This window comes from Microcaecilia unicolor, chromosome 4 (genome assembly GCF_901765095.1).
Source record: "Microcaecilia unicolor chromosome 4, aMicUni1.1, whole genome shotgun sequence".
In the NCBI taxonomy this organism is placed as follows: Eukaryota; Metazoa; Chordata; class Amphibia; order Gymnophiona; family Siphonopidae; genus Microcaecilia; species Microcaecilia unicolor.
In genome coordinates this window covers 335038816-335055298 of record NC_044034.1, presented here as the reverse complement: position 1 = coordinate 335055298, position 16483 = coordinate 335038816, and the positions used below count along the sequence as shown (strand labels likewise).

General features: G+C 45.8%; 1 protein-coding gene across 6 annotated transcripts in view; it reads left to right on the top strand.

Moving 5' to 3' along the window:
* Positions 1 to 16483, top strand: part of ANK1 (ankyrin 1) — a 319396-nt gene that overhangs the window by 103168 nt on the left and 199745 nt on the right. For all 6 annotated transcript variants that reach the window (XM_030202059.1, XM_030202060.1, XM_030202058.1 and 3 more), the window contains 7 exons: positions 5587 to 5772; positions 6320 to 6418; positions 7714 to 7812; positions 8652 to 8750; positions 11795 to 11992; positions 12241 to 12339; positions 13530 to 13628. In XM_030202059.1, coding sequence (XP_030057919.1) covers positions 5587 to 5772; positions 6320 to 6418; positions 7714 to 7812; positions 8652 to 8750; positions 11795 to 11992; positions 12241 to 12339; positions 13530 to 13628 — 879 coding nt within the window. The remainder of the gene's footprint in view (positions 1 to 5586; positions 5773 to 6319; positions 6419 to 7713; positions 7813 to 8651; positions 8751 to 11794; positions 11993 to 12240; positions 12340 to 13529; positions 13629 to 16483) is intronic.

Below are 16483 nucleotides of genomic sequence, written 5' to 3'. Positions count from 1 at the left end.
GCCGGCCTCGGTTTCCATTGTCGGCAAAAACCGAAGCCGACCATCTCAAACCCGGCCATCTCTGACATTTGGGCACCCCCAACCGTATTATCGAAATGAAAGATGGACACCCATCTCGTTCGAAAATATGGTCGGCCCCACCCCTTCACGGCGCCATCCTCGGAGATGGGCGCCCTTAGAGATAGGCGTCCCCTGTCGAAAATGCCCCTCCACATAGATTTGTAAGTCTATGTGCTTTGAAAATGAGCACTCCTATCACTTACATATCTAAAAAATGTCTTGTTCCCAGGTTTTACCATATTGGTTATCTTTTCCTCAATTTATGCTTTCCTGTCAACTTTTCCAGCTTCTCTTAGCTTTTCCAGATTTTTTTTTTTTGCCTTTCTTCCTCTTCTTGCAATGTCTTGTAATTTATGAAGGCTAATCTTTTCTCCATATCTTTTCAGCTACTACTACATTTGAGAACCAAAGCAGTCTTCTATTCTTACTTTTACATACTTTTCTAAAATAAAGGCTTGTTGCTTTTAAAATAGCTTCTTTCAGTTTTGCCTACAGCTGTTCGTCTTCAGTTGTTCCCATCCAATTAACTCCTCCTTGAAGTATTCCCCCATCTTGACAAAGTTAGTTCTTTTTGAAGTCTAGAACCTTCAATCTTGAATAAGCCCTCACACATCATTCAGTGATCACTAGATGCCAAATGATCACCCACCGTGACATCAGAAATACTCTCCCCATTTTTAAGCACCAGGTCCAGAATAGATCCATCCTGCATGGGTTCCATTACCAACTGCTGGAACAGTTTTTCCTGTAGCAAATTCAAGATCCCCTTGCTTTTAGATGACCCTGCAGCAGGGACGCTCTAATCAACATCCGGCATATTAAAATTACCTATTAGTAGAACTTCCCCCTTCATAGCTATCTTGTGAATGTCTTCAATTAAATCTCTGTCCAGTTCTAACTGTGAAGGAGGCCTGTATATCACACTAATGTAAATACATTTTCCGTTCCCTCTTTCCAGATTGACCCACAGTGCCTCTTCCTTACCCCATATGTCCTGCAAGTCTGTCACTTTAATATTATTCTTAACATATAATGCCACTCCATCCTTTTCTCCTACCCTGTCCTTCCTGAATAGATTATAGACAGGTATAACTATATCCCAGTCACGATTCTCTGTGAACCACGTCTCCGTGACCACCACTAAATCCAAGTTGGCTTCTACCATTACATTAATGTGACAAAGTCAGAAGCATTAAGTGTAAATCTTCCCAAAGCCTAGTTGACTAGTGTTTCAGCTTTTTTTTCCTGTCATTGGACAAATCAAGGCCTGAGGTATCTGGGAATTATTATATCATCAAGAAGGGTGGATTTGGTGAAGCTCAATTATGAACCATTGGTGAAATCATTAGTGGGTGAATTCAATAAATGGATATGTTTCAACTTGTCTTGATTGAGCTGGGTAGCAACAGCGAAGAGGATAATTTCCATTATATCTCTTCCTGATGTTTCCGGAGCTGCTGCTGCTGGAAGCGTTTATTAAACTAGAAAAGAGGAAGATATTTAGCTGAATATAGAGAAAGTGCCCCTCATGGGTAGCTAGGGAGGTTCTTTATCCGCCAAAAGATAGGGTGGTTTAGGGGTGCCAAATATCAGAAGGTGCTATATGGCAGGTCAATTGAGGCTTGTCCTGCAGTGGATGATCCCCAACATCAAACAGCAGGTGAGGATTGAACAAATGTCTTTGTTATCTGGAATTTCCTTTTGTATTACTATTATTACTGTTCTCACAATGGTTTTCTGTAAGGGATTTCTCCTGTACTATTCTTAAAATGCAATTAAAAAAAAGAATTGAACAAATCTCATTCCCAGACATTCCAGTGCACTATCTACCATGGCTACCTAGGGTCAGAAAGATGAGCAGAAAATCATTTATACTACACACTCCAAAGTTTTGGAAGGCATGCCATAGGATCCTTAAGGTCAGAAATGACTCCTGGCTGTTAAATTTTTCGTGCGGTGCTATCCACTGATATTCAGCAGCGTTTAACTGGTTAATGCCACCGAATATACCACAGACCGCTAAACTGAAGGCTGGCTATTTTGTGGGCAGTCTAGGGCAGAGTCGGCACTTATGCAGTTAAGTACTGCTACTACTACTACTACTATTTATCATTTCTATAGCGCTACAAAGCATATGCAGCGCTTTACACCATACACAAAAAGAGACAGTCCCTGCTCAAAGAGCTTACAATCTAGATAAGACAGGAAAACAGACAGAACAAAGGGGTAAGGGAACAGAGAGGTGAGGATAAAGGACAGGACAAATGAGTAATGGTTAGGAGTCAAAAGCAGTGGTAAAGAGGTGGGCTTTAAGTCTGGACTTGAAAACGGTCAAAGACGGGGCTAGACGTACAGGCTCGGGAAGTCTATTCCAGGAGTGAGGTGCAGCAAGACAAAAGGAACGGAGTCTAGAATTAGCAGTAGGGGAGAAGGGTACGGATAAGAGAGATTTTTCTACAGAACGGAGTACTCGGGGGGGGGGGGGAGGCGTAGGGAGATACGAGAGTGGAGAGGTACTGGGGAGCGGCAGAATGAATGCACTTATAAGTTAATAGGAGAAGTTTGAATTGAATACAGAAACGGATAGGGAGCCAGTGGAGTGACTTAAGGAGAGGGCTAATGTGGGCATAGCGACTTTGGCAGAAGATGAGTCACGCAGCAGAATTTTGGATTGATTGAAGAGGAGAGAGATGGCTAAGAGGGAGGCCGGTGAAAAGTAGGTTACAATAGTCAAGACGAAAGGTGATAAGAGTGTGGGTAAGGGTTCTGGTAGAGTGCTCAGAGATGAAGGGACGGATTTTACTAATGTTGTAGAGAAAGAAACAACAGGTTTTGGCAATCTGCTGAATGTGATCAGAGAAGGAGAGAGAGGAGTCAAAGATGACCCCAAGGTTACGAGCAGATGAGACAGGGAGAATGAGAGTGCCTTCCACCGTAATAGAGAAAGGGGGGAGAGGGGAGGTAGGTTTAGGGGGAAAGATGAGAAGCTCGGTTTTGGCCATGTTGAGCTTCAGATGACGTTGAGACATCCATGCAGCGATGTCAGATAGGCAGGCTGAAACTTTGGTCTGGATGTCGGTTGAGACGTCGGGGGTAGAGAGGTAGATCTGGGAGTCGTTAGCGTAGAGATGGTACTGAAAGCCATGGGAAGAAATCAGAGAGCCAAGGGAAGAAGTGTAGATGGAAAACAGGAAAGGACTGAGAACAGAGCCTTGAGGTACACCGATAGGTAGAGGGATAGAAGTGGAAGAGGATCCACCAGAGTGTACACTAAAGGTACGAAGTGAGAGGTAGGAGGAGAACCAGGAAAGAACAGAGCCATGGAATCCAAATGTACTGATATTCATCCTAAGGGGCCAATGCAGAAAGCAGCATTTTAGAGCCGCTAAGTGCACACGGGGTTCCTGCAGGATGCAATAATCAATGAGTATGAGTCGTGATGGATCAGGCACTGACAGAAAAGGTGACATTTTTTTTTAAAAAGGTGTCAGTGGTCTGCACCAGTCCCAATCTGGCTCCCTTCCCACCCGACTGATCTCGCTGCCTCCCCAATATTAAATAATTTCCCTGGTGTCTTGTGGCCCTCCCCCCCCCCCCCCCCCCCCATCAGTACCGATTGGCACCCACTCTCTCCTTCCCCATTTAAAAATATCTCCATTGTGTCTAGCACTACCCCTCTGTCCCTCCCCTCACCCCTACCTAACCAGAATTAAAAAAAAAAAGTCTGTGGTGCCTAGTGGCACCTCCCATCCTCCTGGGATGCACAGAGTGAGGCCAGTCTGCCATATAAGAGGCCGCTATTTTGAAGATGATGGATAGGAGGCAGGAGCAACTGATAATTGCTCCTGCCTCTTCAAGGTACTTAGTTCTGGGGAACCACCAACTAATATGTATCCCAATGTTCTCTACTTTTCATCATATTTTAGAAGCTAATAGTTTTATTTTATTGTAACTGAGGTGTAAACCAGGTCCTTGAGGGTTGCAAACAGGCCAGGTTTTCAGGATATTCCTAATGAAAATGCATGAGAGATCTGTATGTTTACTACCTCCATTGAAGTCAAGCCTGGTGTAATCCTTACCCCTAAATAAGTAACCAATATTTACTAAGCAACAGTTTAACATGACATAGTGCAGTACCTTCAGGGCTAAATACACAGGAAGCAGGCCTCTTTCGATTGAAAGGAAGCTCTGGAATGAGGGGGCATAGGATGAAGGTAAATGTAGATGCACTCAGGAAATACTTCTATACGGTAAGGGTGATGGATGCATGGAACCTCCTTCCAATGGAGATGAGAATTGTATCTGAATTCAAGAAAACATGGGACAGGTACAGAGGATCTTTAAGGTAGAGGAAAGGATAGCAGAGATTAGTAGATGGTTTTGATGGGCACAGTGGCGGCCCTACCATCAGGCCACCTGAAGCGGAGGCCTCAGGCAGCACTCTTCTGAGTTGGCATCTCCCCCCTTCCATTCCTTCCTCAACCCCCTTCCTTGAGAGAAGGGGCTAGGACCGGCAGTAGGGCAGCCTATGGGAATCGCTGCTGCCGCTGTTGCCACCACCTTCTAAAAAACAAACAAATAAGAGGTAAGTTTGAGGAAGGGGGTTGGGGAAGGAACAGAATGGGGGGAGATGTCAGATTGTGGCAGGGGCAGCAGAGGAGGATCTGGGGTGGCAGCTCATTCCTTGCCTCAGGCAGTATATTGCCTTGGTCCGCCCCTGGATGGGCAAACTGGATAGGCCACGTGTTCTTTATCTATATTTTCAAACTAGTGAGGAACGGAGCTTTATCACAATGTAAATGCCACAAAAAAAATCACTCCAGTCTATATCATACAACAGAAGCCAGTTAGTTATCAGTTCCAGAAGGAAAAGTCTCAGAACTCACTTTGGTTCTCTAACCCCCCAGATTCTATATATGGTGCCCAAAGTTGTGCACTTCCAAGATGTGTATGCAAATAAATTGGATGATGAGCTCGAGGCCATCAATAATTGTGTGATAACAACCAATTATTGATGTTAATTGGCACCCATTAAAATATGTGCACGAATCTGGATGCACGCTATTCTCTAAGGCATGGCGCTAACTCACATGGCTCGTATCTCAAAAGGGGGTGTGTCTAGGAGCATTTCAAAACGTGACGTACTGAATTACAGAATACCGCTTAACTGCGCCTAACTTGGGCGCCGGCATTTACAACAGGTTTTAGCAGGAGTAAGTTCAGCGCCCAAAAGTTAGGTGTGGGATTTGTGCTAAATGCTGTGTCCTTTAAACAGTAGCACTTAGTGCTGAATTTTTCCGCCGCTGATTATTAAATACCCTCCTAAGCGCTCAGGTGTTTTCTGTCATTGGCATTAAAACTTTCTGGTTTTGTTCATTTAAATTTCTATACAAAAATCTTTTATTTCAAATCCTATTTTCTCTTTAGGTATATGGAATAGTGAAACCAACTTATCTCTTGGTGTTCAACCAGCAAAATTATCTATATTTACCATTTGACCTCTTTTCCTTTCTGCCTGTCTTTCAGGATGGCTTCACACCTTTAGCCGTTGCTCTACAACAAGGCCATGAGAATGTGGTTGCCTACTTAATTAATTATGGGACTAAGGGGAAAGTGCGTCTACCTGCCCTGCACATCGCTGCCCGCAATGACGACACGCGAACAGCGGCAGTGCTGCTGCAGAATGACCCCAATGCTGATGTTCTCTCTAAGGTAGGTACAGCCTGATTCTCTGCTGGAGGGATTCATGATGTTATTTACCCTCCAAGGTAAAGGCTGGCCAGCATTCTGCCTAGGTTAATAAACATGCAGGGGCCCAAGACCCACAAGCTTTAGTTTCAAGCAGGCTTGGAACAACCTGTGGTCTGGGGGCTCAGGGCAATTGCCGTAGTTCCATCCTTCCAAGCTTCCAAGTTCCAGGAGGGAGATTTCAGACAGTCCTGAATTTCTGACAAACCCGTCTTGATGCATTATGGGACCTGTAGCACTGATGTCAATGGGTAGAATCAGGAACTACAAATACCACACTGCTTTGGGATGCGAGTTTAACGCCACAACTAGCCAAAACGTCTCCCTCCTGGAACTGGGTAAGTTGGTAGCTCTGAACTCAGGCCCTGTATTCTACAGAAGTGGCTTGTGCTTGGGTAACCATGAAGCATGAAGCTCACACTTTGCATTGCTTGGACTTGTGAAAACTCATCTCACTTGCTAATCCAAGAACATTTTGCTCTGGGAGTGAACAGTTTCTTTTCGGTTGCAGACAGGATTTACACCCCTCCATATTGCTGCTCACTATGAGAACCTGAATGTGGCTCAGTTACTTCTCAACCGGGGAGCAAATGTAAACTTTACACCACAGGTACGTGTGCCAGAAACTGGATCTTTCTGCTTGGGGAGGTGGTGGTGGGGGGGGGGGGGGTTAGTCTTGGACATACAAATCCACCTGCAAACTGCACCAATTCAGCAGCTTAACTTTCCTGCTTCACTAAATAAATCACAGAGGAAGGAACTCAGGGGACCTTTTACAGAGTGACGGAAAGCCCAATGCGGGCTTACCGCTCGCTCTTCCGGGACTACCGGCTGCCGGCGGTAGTCCCGCCCTAAGCGTGTGCCATTTCCGGGGGAAAAATAAAACCCCGAAATTGGCTTGCGTGGCGATAACCTGGCGGTAATCGGGCATCGTGCTGCCTGGTTACCGACGAGTTAGCGCGGGATCCTTTATCACCACCTCAGTGGGTGGTGGTAAGGGCTCCCTGCTACGTGACCATGAGGTAAGAGTTCTCTCACCACATACATGGCCATGTGTGCTGGGGGCTTTTTTACCCACTGTGGTAAAAAGGGCCCTGGCGCACAGGGAAAACAGGGCTCTTTTTCCCGCAGCTTGGTAAAAGGGCCCCTCAGACCTCTACTCATCAGAAACTCAGATCCACTCCAGGTTTTTGAATTCCTTATTATAAGCCAGGCTTGTCCAAGTACAGTCCTCGATGGCTGCAAGCAGGCCAAACAGGCCAGATTTTCAGAACACTCCTAAAAGTTACATTCAGTAAGGAATGTAACTTTTCATTTGATATATTTATCTTATAACTCTATTATTTTTTTTATCAGTATAAAAGGCATTGATGGTCATCCAGAAAGCAGTATATCAAAAATAAACCTGAAACTTGAATGTGCATGAGAGAGATTTGCTTGCCCATTACTTCCACTCTATACAAATAACTCATGCATATTCATTGGGGATATCCTGACAGTCTGGCTTGTTTGGGCCCTGGAGGACTCACCTTGGACAAGCCTGCTCTAAGCATTCTGAGTTTAACAGTAACAGTATGAAGTAAAATCAGGACCAGATGGACCACAGTTAGGTGAGAATTGTGCATCATAGCAAGATTTGACACATTTACAGTGTGGGAATGCTGAAAAGCATAATCCGTCTTTAAATAACCTGAAAAACCAGTCTTGAGACCTAACAAACCAACGTACAGTATCTCCAGCTGCAATGTTTCCTGTAGTCTGTATCAGTGATGTCTGAGTAGCTCTTTGCCTCTTTCTTGGGACTTTAACCTTCTTCCTCTGGGGATTTCATCTTAGAAATGTGATTAATTCTGCACTGATGAGTTATTTTCCATCTTGTTCTTTTTTTCACCTCAACCCCTGCAGAATGGTATCACACCCCTTCATATTGCCTCCCGCAGAGGAAATGTAATCATGGTGCGTCTGCTGCTGGACCGAGGAGCTCAGATAGATGCAAGGACCAAAGTAAGTGAGCTGCAGTCCACCTTAACATCTGCCAAGGGTGCATTAGCTCACCCCCAGACACACACAAATTGTTTCCTGTGACTAGAACATGCAGCCACTGCTGATGCCTGCAGCTCACTACCAGAATGGACAATCACTGTCAGAATATGCAGTCATTGCCAGACACATAAACTATAGGCCACGAGGTTATTATTATTATTTGTATCCCACATTTTCCCACCTCTTTTCGGGCTCAATGTGGCTTAACATCATGAATAATGAGAATGCATGAGAAAGTATACATTTAGTAATAGCAGAAGAATTTTGGGTAACATAGTAACATAGTAGATGACGGCAGAAAAAGACCTGCATGGTCCATCCAGTCTGCCCAAGACAAACTCATATGTGTATACCTTACCTTGAATTTGTACCTGTCCTTTTCAGGGCACAGACCATATAAGTCTGCCCAGCAGTATTTCCCGCCTCCCATCACCGGCTCTGGTACAGACCGTATAAGTCTGCCCTCCCCTATCCTCCGCCACCCAATTTCAGCTAAGCTTCTGAGGATCCATTCCTTCTGCACAGGATTCCTCTATGCATATCCCACGCATATCCCATGCATATCCCACGCATGTAGTATGATAATGATAGAGCATGGTATTATTTAACAAGCAAACATAGTAATAGAAATTAGCAGTGAACATGTGCAGTCATCACAACCACACATTCCCAAACAATTCTGCAGACAGACTCCCAGAAGGCTCTGAAATGAAAAATGGAACCCCAGGGTAGCCTGAAGGTGGCTATGAAGATTCAAGGCAGCTTTAGTCATTCAGTAGCATGTCTTTTATTTGGTGTAGGATGAACTGACTCCTCTTCACTGTGCAGCGAGAAATGGCCATGTGCGAATCTCTGAGATTCTTCTGGACCACGGAGCTCCTATCCAGGCTAAAACTAAGGTAGGACTTGAGTCATGTCAGCTGTGCTTGTTCACCATCCACTTCCGTCTGACCCAACATCAGTGAAGCACAGAGTCCCTCAGACATCTGGCGATAACTTACACATCTTACTTTTTATGGTACTGCCAGTTCTAACAACAACTAGGGGTGTGCAGCCCAAACATTTTGGCCTCGTGTTGTTTTCTGTGTCATTTCCAGGAATTTTTGTTTGTTTTTTTCCCCCCCATTTTTTTCATGCCAGGAGCAATATCGTTGGTAATATGCACTCTGTTGAAAAGAGTGTGTCACTCTTTTGGAAGAGTATGCGTAGGGAAAAAAAAATTCAGGTTTTTTTCCTGGTCATAGCAAAGTCTCAGATACATGGGAGAAAGCTGCATACATATTAGAGAATGACACGGGAACGGGGCGGGGACAGATTTTGGGTGGGCCTAGGCAAGAAGTGGGTGGGCACCAAGTGTTCTCCCCCCCCCCCCCCCCCCACCAAAAAAATATCTCAGCTGGCTGGAAAACGCTTCATTCCACCTTGGCAGTCTGCAGCAGGCATGCATTGAAAACTGAGCATGCGCAGGTGCCAGTATCATTGACAGTAGCGTTTTCATTACCATCAGGGGGAAGTTTTCAACTGGCGGAGCTTGGGATCACCACCAGCTACCGCTAAATGTGTGCTACTGTTAGGTGGGCCTGAGCTCTAAGTGGATGGGCCCTGGCCCACCCAGGCCCACCTGTGGCTACGCCACTGTCCCAATTCACAACAGAACATTGCCTCCTATCCCATGGCTTTTTAATTTTCTTAGGAGTCTCTCATGAGCTTTCTGAAAATCTAGATATACTACATCAACTGGCTCCCCTTTATCCATTTGTTTATTTATGTCCTTCCTGGTCCACATTTTGAAACTGTTCAGCTCTATGCTTTCAATCTCAATGACCTCTGGATGGCACCATCCAGGTGGTTCTCGGGGGGGGGGGGGGGGGGGGGGGGGGGGGGGGGGAGCTCAAAACCAACTTATTCAAACCACCCTAGTCTGAGGCTAAATTTCTGGAGTTCCAGTTCCTGGAGTTTTGCTGTGCTGTTCTCCTTATTATACTGACTCTCTACGGAGCTATCAAATACCCAAATCCAAAAGGAAGATTTTAGGACAGTCCTGGCTTTTTGAGAAGCCTATCGTGATGCATTGTGGAACCTGTAGCCTGGATTTCAGTGGGTAAAATCAGGGGTTATAAAGCCTGCACTGCTTTGGGATATAAGTTCAAAACCATGATTGGCTAAAAAAGTGGACCTAGGTAACTCAGCACCTCTGTCTGTACAATAACCTTTTTACTTTTAATATCTATAAGGCACCCTGGCTAGGAGCCAAGTACAGTAAAATAGCAAATACATAATTAACAGCACTTGGATCTGGGGAGGAAGAGGCGATGCATATTTTATATTCAGTGAGAGGAAACTGTATGTAATATTTATTTAGATTTATTATCCATCTTTATGAAGAAATTCACCCAAGGTAGTAAATAACAAGTATATCTTGACATAAACAACCTACATTGTATTAACGTAACAATAGGAACATAACCGTCAGGGTGAAAACAATGAGGTAAACTTGGAAATAGAAAAATTAAATCTTAGTCACAGCAATAATATGAAACAGTATCAGTAATGTACACATTAAAACAGCACAGTAGAACATTTATATAACAGAAATATGATAAATGTAATCTGTGCTCCTAAGTGCTGCTATGCATAACTTGGGGGTATGTTTTCAAATGGACATCAAGCAAAAATTTCCAAATCTGACTGGCTAGATGTAAACCTGCTGTCTTTTTTCATAGAAGGTTGGCTGGCTAGTGCTGAAATGCAGGGCTAGTCAACTAACTTGCATCTGTCTAACTTGTGCACACTTCTGAGGTCACCCATTTCTCAAGCAGCTAAATGTTGCTGCCTAGTGAACTTAGAAGTGTAAATTTAACAGCTTATGGGGAAGGCAATGAGCAGAATTTTCAAAAGCAGAGATGTAGCTGGCTAATTACCTACATTGGCTGGCAAAATCCTTGCAAGCTATGAGAGGAGGCTCTAGAAATTTGCAGTTTGAGGGAGGGGAATGATATGTGTTCTGAACTTTGTATGGGTAGGGGGATGATATGTACTCCAAACTTTATACAGGGAGCGTAGGGGAAAGGGGATGTGACTTGATAAGCTGCCTTTCTGTGGCTACAATCAAAGCAGTTTACATATTATATCCAGGTACTTATTTTGTACCTGGGGCAATGGAGGGTTAAGTGACTTGCCTAGAGTCACAAGGAGCTGCAGTAGGAATAGAACCCAGTTCCTCAGGTTCTCACGCTGTTGCAGTGGCATTCCTAGGGGGGCTGACACCTGGGCGGATCGCCAATGCGCCCCGCCCCCTGGGTGCAGCGCCCCCCCCCAGGAACAGCGCGACGCCTCCCCCCCCCGGTGAAAGAACCCCCGATCCCCCGGCAAAAGAACCCCCCCCCGGGTGCACGCCGCTGGGGGGGGTGCCACGCGCCTGCCGGCTCTTCGTTTTCATGCTCCCTCTGCCCCGGAACAGGAAGTAACCTGTTCCGGGGCAAAGGGAGCATGAAAACGAAGAGCCAACAGGCACGCGGCACCCCCCCTGCGGTGTGCACCCGGGGCGGACCGCCCCCTTGGTACGCCACTGTGCTGTTGTACTAACCACTAGGCTATTCCTCCATTCCATAATTTGTACCCTGCATTAATGGGATGGAGAGGCTGTGAGTGATCTGAAGTACTTGGTGGACTGGGGGTTATAGACAGCTTTTTCCCCCAGTTTAAATTAGTTTGCAGGGAACTGTTTTGAGGTTGAGAAATTATAGCCAGTTAAAGATAAATGATGCCACCTCTTGTTGAAGGAGTTATAAAAAGTTCTCATTCTCTAGAAAGCAATGACTGCTGACACTGCAGCAGCTGCCTCTCGGATATAAGGCACCAGTGCCAGCTCTCATCCTGCTGGCCTACTCCACATCTGTCCTCGGCATGAATTCTCTTGCTTTTTTTTTATGTCTGAATGCAGAATGGTTTGTCACCGATTCACATGGCAGCACAGGGAGACCACCTAGACAGTGTTCGCCTTCTGCTTCAGTACAATGCTGAAATCGATGACATCACACTTGACCACCTGACCCCACTACATGTAGCTGCCCACTGTGGTCATCACCGTGTGGCCAAAGTCCTGCTCGATAAAGGGGCCAAACCAAGCGCCAGAGCACTGGTCAGTATGAGCATGTATCAGCAAATATGAATTCTGTAGAAGACAGGATGAGTCTAATTTTAGTTATTTGTATATTTCTGATGAATAACGATGTATTTATTTCTATATTTGTACCCCACATTTTTCCATTAATAACTTGGTTCAAATATATGTGATTAATATTAGAACTGAGACAGGAAGGAGCTGCCAACAGTGTGAAGGCGCATGCAATGCAGTTCTGTTCTCATGAGCTGTCTTCTTCTCTGTAGAATGGATTCACTCCCCTTCATATCGCCTGTAAGAAGAATCATATTCGTGTGATGGATCTCCTTCTGAAGATGGGAGCCTGCATTGATGCGGTCACTGAGGTACAGTGCAAGTTTTGGTATCTTCTCATTTCCCACATGAAGCACAGATGATAAGAGGCGATTTAATAGTCCCACCTTTCATAGCAGTCTGTCACTCGCTCGTCTAGGGGCAAATTCAAGAAAAGATGCCAAAATTTAGATCATGAGAAGATGGCAGTTCCGTGGGGAATTGACATTGAAGGATACTAGTGTAAGTCCGCTTTAGGCACGAACACTTACGGCTGCATTTATGTGAATAACTGATAGTATTCGGTAACCCACACGTAACTCCTAGGCATGCCCCCCCACCCCAGGTCCATGTCCCCCTTACAGTTCCACACTATGGAAATTGCATGCAATTTATAGAATACTAGCTAAGGGAGGTTACATGGGTAACTGCCAGATAGAGCCAATTAGTGCTAATTAATACCAATAACTGACAATTATTATTATTATTAGCATTTGTATAGCGCTACCAGACGCATGCAGCGCTGAACACCTGATACAAAGAGACAGTCCCTGCTCAAAAGAGCTTACAATCTAAGTAATACAGACATTAAACCATCATCTCATTCAACCATCAAGTTAAGTGTGTAACTGACTTTATTCTATTTGTGCACTAAATATAATGTTGGGTGCCCAACTTTAGAGAATTTGGGGATTAGCTTCATGGATGCAGGAGATCACTTGCATGTCTGAGCAGCTTTTCAGCTACAGGTCAGAGCTCAGTTCCTGCCCAAGCAAAGAGTGCTGGGTGACAGCAGGTCAGTTCAGGCCACGAGTTCAGACCCGCAAACAGGCTAGGTTTTCAGGCTATCCTTCATACATAAGCATGAGATAGATAAGATCAGTGGCATAGCTACATGGGGCCACGGGGGCCTGGGCCCCTGTAGATTTGGCCCTGGACCCCCTGCTGATGACCCTCTCAACCCCTCCCTTCCGCCGCCAACCCTCCCCCGCTGCTGCCGTCATCGCTGTCGCCTATCTCTTGCCCATTCATTAGTGATAGCTGAAAAACCTGACTTGATTGTGGCACTTGAGGCCTGAAATCCTGTTAACATAAAGATACACAAAAAATGTCTTGGGGAGAATTAATATTTAAGGTTGATTTAGCTTTTCCTTACTCATGTGAGCAAACTGTAGTTGAAATGTGCTAGCCTTGGTGAGATAAGTGATTACTAGCTGTGTAATCTGGTGTCTGTGTCTTGCAGTCTGGCCTAACTCCTCTGCATGTGGCTGCTTTCATGGGACATCTGCCCATCGTGAAGACCCTGCTGCAGCGTGGAGCCTCTCCCAATGTTTTCAATGTGGTGAGTGTAATCTCTGTGCCTTTCAGGAGCTCTAGGATTCTGTAAGCCCCTCTCTCCAGGGGTGTGTGGGAGATTTCAAACCCATTACCTTGGTTCTGAATGAGAGTAGCCCATCTTCCAAGGCTCTGGAAGAGTATCAATACCACAGAACCAAACCCTCCTCTGCCACACATGTGATGGGGCATAAGGGATCAGAAACCATTGCAAATAAGCAGGGGTGAATGAAAGACTACCTTTAATGACTAACATAAGGAGCTTGAAGCGGATACAGAAAGACAGGTAACCAGTGTTCAAGACGAAGGAGCAGTGTGACATGATCAAAACGATGTGCATGATGAATGATTTTAACAGCTGTAGATTCACAACAGATTCAGCTGTGTGGGTGCCTTGGTAAGGTAGTAACATGTTCAAATCCCCACTTGGAAGAAAAACTTTTGATTTCTTAGAGGTAAATTGAGGGTCATTATCTGAGATCCCTTGATCAAGTTAGCTTTAATGTGCAAGCTGTACCTTGCAACACTTGATTGACTTCAATAGACAAGTCTGGGAGAGGTTCAGTTTCTTTCCCAGCAAAGTTAAATGAGTCCATGCTGACCATCTGCCAAGGTTGCACTGTGTCATGTCCCCTACCTCAACGCAAGCGGCGTCCTCAGGCTGCACAGGGTCCCGTCAACACACACACTTGACTGGCACAGCCCTGAGCCATGTATGTGTAGTTCTTCTCTGGCTGCAGGCTCCTTGATTGCTTTGCTTCCATGCACCTGGCTCTGCTCTCTCTCTGCCTGGCTTCCAGGCTCCTTGATTGCTTTGCTTCCACCCACCTGGATCTGCTCTTCATCTGCCTGGCTTCCCTTGCTTCTCTCCTATTAGTCTTCCGATTGCTCCTTCCCCTGCTCTTGTCCTATGGCTGTGCCCCTTCTCCCTGCTGATGTCAGACACCAGCACTTTATCAGCTGAGCTCTCCCTAGACTCCTTGCTTCGGCTTCTACTTTGGTAGGTGTTACTTGCTCAGTAGTGTGCTTCTCCTCTACTTTGTTCTTCGTTGCTGACTTAGCCTGTACCTGGATTACTCTCGTGTCTGCTGCCTGCCTACTGACCTTGCCTGTACCTGGATTACTCTTGTGTCTGCTGCCTGCCTCCTGACCTTGCCTGTACCTGGATTACTGTTGTGTCTGCTGCCTGCCTCCTGACCTTGCCTGTACCTGGATTACTCTCTTGACCTGCTGCCTGCCTACTGACTCTGCCTGTACCTGGATCACTCTCTTGCCTGCTGCCTGTCTGGCCGTCCCGTTCATCACCCCACTTCCTGCTCCATCTCGTAAGCCCTGCAGGCCGCCCACACCTAGGGGCTCAATCTCTGGGGAATGGCGGTCAGCGCAGGTGAAACCTGGGGTTGTCCAGCCGCCAAGCACAACCTGGTCTGAGTTCCGGGCTCGGCAGCACTCTACTTGGTACAAGAACTCACAGGTCTGACACACTAGTATGTCATGTGACATTATTGTTTCTTTCTGCTGCTCAGGGCATATTCATTGCAGGTGGAACAAGTGCTCACAAAGTCTTTGATCTCATCTTCCATACTAGGCCAGTAAAAGGTATCACAGGTCAGCCAGTAACACCTTTCACCAATGAGGCTTGAGTGTATGTGCTGTAGCATGTCTGACTGCAGTGATTTGAGTATAATAACCCTGGACCCTTTGTATAAAATGCCAGTCGGTATGATGATTTCATCCCTGAAAAACCAGTATTCCCTAATTTCAGCTGGCGTTTCCTCTTTTGAGTCTGGCCATGCAGCCAGGACAACAGATTTCAGTACTTGCAAGGTTCATCTCTTGAGGTGCGCTGTTTGATCTGATGCAGCCTCCGGTCTGTGACATTCAGATAATCTGCCTAATTGATTTGTGCAATTCAGTTTGTTCTTGTTGCACAAAAGAAATTGTGCTGTGTGTATCACTAATAAACATCTCAGGGCTTAGTTCATAAACAACACTGAAGCTGTAATGTTGCAACATTGACAACATGCTCTGAAGTCGCCTGGTTGGGGTGCACACAGTAGGGGGCTTTTTGAAGACTGCTATCAGAGTCTTGTGGTCAGTTTCCGCTGTAATTATATCTCAGTCATAGAGGTCATGATGAAAGCGTTGGCAGGTAAACACAACTATGGAATGGGCTCCCAAAAGCTGTGAAAACAATCCACGACCACTTGAACTTCAGGAAATCACTAAAAACCAACCTCTTCAAAAAGGCCTACCCCAACGACCCCACGTAACCCTCTTCACCTACCAACACAGCATGACTATGATCGAACAGGACATCACGCAATCTTCATCCATTCCGACCCTCCACTTATACCTCATACGATCACTATACAACTTTGTATTTGTTATCCACCGACTGGGCAAACGCCTTTGACGGTACTATGTAAGCCACATTGAGCCTGCAAATAGGTGGGAAAATGTGGGGTACAAATGCAACAAATAAATAAATAAATATTGAGACATTCTTTTACAATTTGTGCATAATTTTGCTTGGCTGAGCTATGCACCTTGAATGCAAAAGCCATTGCCTGAGCTTGCATTAAACAGCAGCCAAAACCATTTTTGCTAGATTCAATCGGTATTGGTACCTCGGAACAAGGGCAACATTGACCAAGCACCAGTGGCGTTCCTAGGGGGCTGACACCAAGGGCGGATCACCGATGCGCCCCCCCCCCCCCGGGTGCAGCGCCCCCCCCCCCCCCCCCCCCCCGGCGAAAGGACACCCCCCACCCCAGTGAAGGAATGCCCCCACCGCCCCCCACCCTTGGTACGCCAATGCCAAGCACTTTATTTCCTGCACTGTCTGGTCATACTTTGGAA